This window comes from Pogoniulus pusillus, chromosome 6 (genome assembly GCF_015220805.1).
Source record: "Pogoniulus pusillus isolate bPogPus1 chromosome 6, bPogPus1.pri, whole genome shotgun sequence".
Taxonomy (NCBI): Eukaryota; Metazoa; Chordata; class Aves; order Piciformes; family Lybiidae; genus Pogoniulus; species Pogoniulus pusillus.
In genome coordinates this window covers 4,915,480-4,921,479 of record NC_087269.1, presented here as the reverse complement: position 1 = coordinate 4,921,479, position 6,000 = coordinate 4,915,480, and the positions used below count along the sequence as shown (strand labels likewise).

Sequence of the window (6,000 nt, the reverse complement as noted above, 5' to 3'; positions counted from 1 at the left end):
TTGTTTGCACTGACAAGAGATGCACTTTGCAGAGACCAAGCAGACTGGAGAATTTGCTCCCACCTTGTCTCTATGCAGCACAGCTTAAAACCCACCTCAGTATTTCAATCAGTCTGGAATTCACATCTTGATCTATTGCAATCATGGAAGCCAATGAAAAGTCAATGAGAGGCGTTCTACAAGAGTTGGTCCCAGCATTAAACACTAATACATAGGAAAAAGAAAAGGAAATGAACTTCCAAGTCACTATGAGCGATGGTGATAGGATAAAACTTTTCTTCCTTCCTAAATTCACCTCCCATTGATGCAAAAGTGCAGCTTTGCAGCATGTCCGTCCGTCCATCCGTCTGCCTCAAGTCTCTCCTCAAGAACACATTTTGCAGCAACAAAATCTGGTCTATAAAGTTGCAAAGTGCACAAGCTGAAGGCACAAGAGTACAAAACACATAGGAAAATGCTTCAAAATACCAAGTAACTAAAAAAAAATACCCAGAAAACACAAAAGGAGGGCGGGAAATAAAACAAGCAAACTCTGGAATTCAAAACTCCCTGCCAGAAGAGACATTTCCATGGGACCAACTCTTCAGAGGTGACCATTTTTAAACTAACAAAACAAATACTGCAAAATAAGGAAACTTTATTCTTATTATTTTAAAGTAAAGGCTCCAGAAAATACCTTGAAGTTTAAAAACTAATACACCAACTGTGTTAACTAGTTTTAAGAATGTCCTTAATATTAAGGAAAAAAAAAAAGAGTGCAAAAAAAGATTTCTTCCATCCTAATGCTTTTGGAAGCTGCTGATTTTTGGCTGCCCGTTCCCACTTTGAAAGGATTGGGTTGGTTTTGTTGTTGTTGTTTTGTGTTCTTGGTTGTTTTGTTTTTTTTTTTCAAGGTGCATTCCTCACAGAAAAAAAAAATAATAATAAAAATTGTAAAAAATAATAAATCACAGAACATTTAACTTGATAGGCTAGACCAAGGAATAGTCTCTTTCAAAGTTATCCCAACTGTAGCAGCAACTGACAAGATAGAAAAGAAGAAAGTTCAAAACTCTTCTTGGAGGCATAGTTCGTGTCAGAGTTTGAGTATCAGCAGTTGCCAAAGGAGGCTCCAGATACTGCTTGCGCTCCTCCAGTGTCTGTTCTGGCTAGAAATAGAAGCTGATCCAGTATGTTCACTATCTGTAGCCCCTGGAGCTTGCACAAGCTGAAGAACCATCTGAAATCACAGAAAAAGGTCATGAAATTCCTCATATTACATTTCCACCTCTGCCCCCCACCCCCCAGGAAGAGACCAACCTCACCTGGCTATAACCTTCCTTCAGGTAGTTGTAGAGAGCAATGAGGTCTGCCCTGAGCCTCCTCTTCTCCAGGCTGAACACTCCCAGCTCCCTCAGCCTCTCCTCACAGGGCTGTGCTCCAGCCCTCTCACCAGCCTTGGTGCCCTTCTCTGGACACCTTCAAGCACTTCAACATCTTTCTTAAACTGAGCAATCCAGAACTGGACACATGACTCAAGGTGTGGACTAACCAGTGCTGAGCACAGGGGCAGGAGGACTTTCCTTGTCCTGCTGGCCACACTGTTCCTGATACAGGCCAGGATGCCATTGGCCTTCTTGGCCACCTGGGCACACTGCTGGCCCATGTTCAGGTGCTGCCAACCAGCACCCCCAGGTTCCTCTCTGCCTGGCTGCTCTCCAGCCACTGTCCCCAGCCTGTAGTGCTGCATGGGGTTGTTGTGGCCAAAGTGCAGAACCTGGCACTTGGCCTTGTTAAAACTCCTGATACTGGACTGTGCATATCTGTCCAGCCTGTTTCCGTCGCTCTGCAGAGCTCTGCTACCCTCAGTGGTAAAGGTTACATTGGCAGTCAGCTAAGCTACATGGGGAGATGCAGCCTCTGCCACCTCAAAGCAGCCAGAAGCCCACCCTGACCCCTTCAAGGAGAGGAGGGCAGGGTTAGATGCATACTTACTGTATGTCAACTCTTCTCCAGCTCTCTTGCGTGACTGGTCACCTCTGGGAGACAAAAACAAAAGAGGAAGAAAGGTATTTTCCTGATTCTCTGAACTAATTGAAGATGCTCCTACTCACTGCAGCAGGGTTGGACTAGATGACCTTTAAACATCCCTTCCAACCCAAAATATTCTATGATTTCTTTTTCTTTTTGATGAAAAGCAATAGTGAAGTATCTCAGCACAAGCATCAACTTTCAGAGGCTTTGGAAACAAAATGCAAGGACACACAATTGCAGGGAGCTTAAGTGAAGGAAACAGAGATGCAAGCTATGCTTTACAGACTTCAGGAGCTCAGCCTTTTGTTAAACACACCAGGTTTGATCTTACAGGATGGTTTTTTTAAACAAAATCAAGGTGAGGAAAACTCTTCATATGCTGCATGGTCTCAAGTCATGCATAAAATTGTTTTCCTTACTTCAAACTGCTCAACCAAACTTCAGATCAATAGATTCAGTTCCATGAAAAGGTAAGATGTAATGAGAAAACAGGCCCCAAGCAAGTTTCAGCTGGCAGTACTCCCTCAAGATTTAAATAACTGAAGTTAGATGAACACTATTTGACATTGCTGATCTTGAAAACTCAAAAATCAATTTCCCATCTCTTTGGATACTTATTTTCATCCCTTTATTCTTGTGCAGACAAACTCAGAAGTCTGGAAACTGTGGCTGCTTCACGAGTGTCTCGTGATGATAGATATGTGTCCTGGTTAGAGGTAGAAGAGAACTCATCCTGCTCAGTGACTTGAGTTTTCAGCTCAGTGTCTTCTGGGGCTGGGGTGCAGAAAGGCTCTGGTTCATATTGGCTGATATGGAGACCAAAGTGACTGCTAAACCTTGTGTGTCATCTTTGGGGTGCAGAAAATAAGTGGCCATGCCTGCAGGGAAGAGGGGATGGGAAAGGTGTCCTTAAACTGACCAACAAAGGACAGCATATTCAGCATAAAGCTGAGAGACTATGAGGGTCAAGCCTCTGCTTCATTGGCCAGTGTCTGAGGAGGACTCTCTCTATTGTGCCTTCAATCTCAATCCATCCATTCCTGAGGAATCCAGTTCCAGAATCCAGTTCCCATTTGCTGCAGAATAGTCTGGGATTTCCCCAGTGCCTGTCCACAGTGGTGACAAGGACATGGCTGCCATCAGGGTGGTGGGGTTGGGTTTGTATCTGTTTGCATATGTTTAATTTCATTAAAAGTGTTCTAGTTTTCTTTTCCAGCATACAAGTTTCTTGCTTCTTCCCTTTCTCTTCCCCTTTGTGTAGGGAGAAGGGTGAATAGAGAGCAGCTGTCCTTTGCCTAGTAGCCAGCCCAGCCCTTGACAATATGCTATTCATGCTGCTAGACAAGGAAGAGAGACTGCAGTATGTTGTCACCACAGTGTTTACAATGTCACATTTAGCTGCTGCAAGTTGGTAGAAATTGAAGGGTGGTTGGTTTTTTTTTTTCTATTCACATCAAGTGCTCCTCCCTGAAACCACTCTTCAGGTGATGGACCTGCTGTGTATGCCTTGATTAAGGTCTTTCACAAGAGAAATACTGCCAGGCAACTAGGCTGTGTTCCCACTGTCTGCAACAACAGTATTTAATAGCGGCGATAAGCTGACTCTTTCAGCTAGAGGCTGATGTGTCATTAATGCTGCTGAAGACACCTCACTGTGCCATGTTCCTCGTGGTGACTGGTGGAGGAAATGCAGCAGCTGAGCCATCACCACTTGCTGGCACAATCAGAGAACAGACATTTCAGACTAAGCCAGAAGAGAACAGACTTGACACATTACTTGGTAAAAGAGCAAAACAACTCACTTGTACATGCAAACATACACATCTGTGGGTAGGAATACACCCTCAGAACAGCCCTGAGGAGTCATAAGTAAATACAAGCTATGTTCTTAGCACAGGAAGAAGCACTTTAGATCTTGAAATAGGTTTTAAGGCACAATGCATTGCAAACATCCACTGCAAAATGCCACGCAGCAAATACATGACCTGCACTGCATCCTTCTTTTACCTGTGGCCTTTTAAACGGTGACAGACTTCACATTTTACATAAGCCCCATGTTTACCAGCCTCCACTCAGCCCCTAACAGTACAGCCATATAAAATACACTGTGCAAAACACCTTCATCAGAGACTAAATGTCAACAATCAGGTGCTCCACCGACTTTTGCTCTGCATTTTTGTTTAAGGAATTAAGGAAGAGCTAAACAGGAACAGCAGAAAGTAGGGTGGACCTATATGCTTAACCTGCAAGGCATACTACAACTCCTCACATGTCCAGAGAAAGCCAAAAGGAAGAGGAACTATTAGAAATTAGGCTCTGCAAACAGCACTTGACACTGAAACCTTTACTTGCTTCTTCCCTGTATGACTAAACACAGGATCACAGGCTATTAGGGGTTGGAAGGGACCCAAGGAGATCATCGAGTCCAGAGCAGGACCACACAATCTACTCTCAAGCTCTAAATCCTTTCTCTGCCTTCACACAGAACAGAAACAATTTCCTATGCGTTTTTCCAGTGCTAGAGAATTACTTTTTCTGGTTAAAACAGGAGTCTCTATATTGAGCATCCCACCAAGTCTCTAACAAGAGAGCAGCACAGAAGCACCTGGCCCTTGCTTTAGTCTGTACACTTCCACCCCTCTTAGACAGTCTCCTTCTCACACTACCAGCCAAAGCCTGTACTTAAGGGAAAATGATTTTTAAAGCCAAATGTGTTTGTGGATATGGTCTGTTACTATTTAAAGCTTCATTTTTAATCTTCTATGAAGAGTAAAAGCAATGAAATGCAGTTGTAGTCAGAACTATTATAAGCCACCTTGGAGGTCAGGCAAAATGAAAATGTCCCTTTTTTGTTGTTATTTTTTCCTGTGCACTTGACAGCATCATACACCTACTCAGTTTGAAAGTGAACTAAAAACAAACATAAAATCCATTGTGGCCTTGTTTCTTTAGTGTCTTCAAACTCATGCAAACTTCCTCAAGAGAAATCCTTACAAGGAGCAAGCCTACAACACCATTTGCATTTGAGTCAGCAGCAGAGTTTCAAAGCCTGCCAGCTTACCAGGCTTTGAAGATATTACCTTCAAGGAAAGATACTTGAGCATGAAATCCAGGAGTACATCTAACAGTAAACATACATCTAGTGAGTGTTCAAACTACAGGACCAGATTCTCACTGTTGCAGAGGTAACAAGATGATGAATCACACAGAATCACAGAATTAACCAGGTAGGAAAAGACCTCTAAGATCATCAAGTTCAACCTATCACCTAACAACTTCTAACTAAACCATGGCACTGAGTAGCCTCATCCAGCCTTCTCTTAAACACCTCCAGGGCTGGGGACTCCACCTCCTCCCTGGGCAGCCCATTCCAATGCCAATCACTCTTGCTTCGAAGAACTTCCTCCTAACATCCAGCCTGAACCTGCCCTGGCACAGCCTGAGGTTGTGTCCTCTTGTTCTGTCCCTGGGTGCCTGAGAGAAGAGACCAACCCCACCTGGCTACAGCCTCCCTTCAGGTAGTTGTAGACAGCAATGAGGTCTGCCCTGAGCCTCCTCTTCTCCAGGCTGCACACCTCCAGCTCCCTCAGCCTCTCCTCACAGGGCTGTGTTCCTGGCCCCTCACCAGCCTTGGTGCCCTTCTCTGGACATCTTCCAGCACTTCAACATCTTTCTTAAATTGAGGGACCCAGAACTCGAACCCAGAACTCAAGGTGTGGCTTAATGTATTCTCTGTCTGTAGAAAGAAACCTCCCAAGAGCTCAATTGCTTCCCCAGTCTGACCTTGGTTTGTTAGACTACTGCAAAAGCAGTGCTGAAAGCAGCACGCTTTTGTCTAGGCAGTTAGAAGGGCACAGAACAGACTGAACAATACAGATTATGAGTATTTTCCAATGTATCCTCTGCTCCTTGTTCCCCTTGCCCTGCCCCACTCAAAATGCCTATATAAAATAAACATCTCATCTGTATCTGGAAGCAGAACAAGGA

General features: G+C 44.1%; 1 protein-coding gene across 2 annotated transcripts in view; it reads right to left on the bottom strand.

The window, feature by feature from the left end:
- Positions 1-617: 617 nt before the first annotated feature.
- Positions 618-6,000, bottom strand: part of CACUL1 (CDK2 associated cullin domain 1) — a 65,334-nt gene continuing 59,951 nt past the window's right edge. For both annotated transcript variants that reach the window (XM_064144278.1, XM_064144279.1), the window contains 2 exons: positions 1,975-2,018; positions 618-1,219 (listed from right to left, as the gene is read on the bottom strand). In XM_064144278.1, the coding sequence (XP_064000348.1) occupies positions 1,179-1,219; positions 1,975-2,018 (85 nt within the window). In that variant the 3' untranslated portion in view covers positions 618-1,178. The remainder of the gene's footprint in view (positions 1,220-1,974; positions 2,019-6,000) is intronic.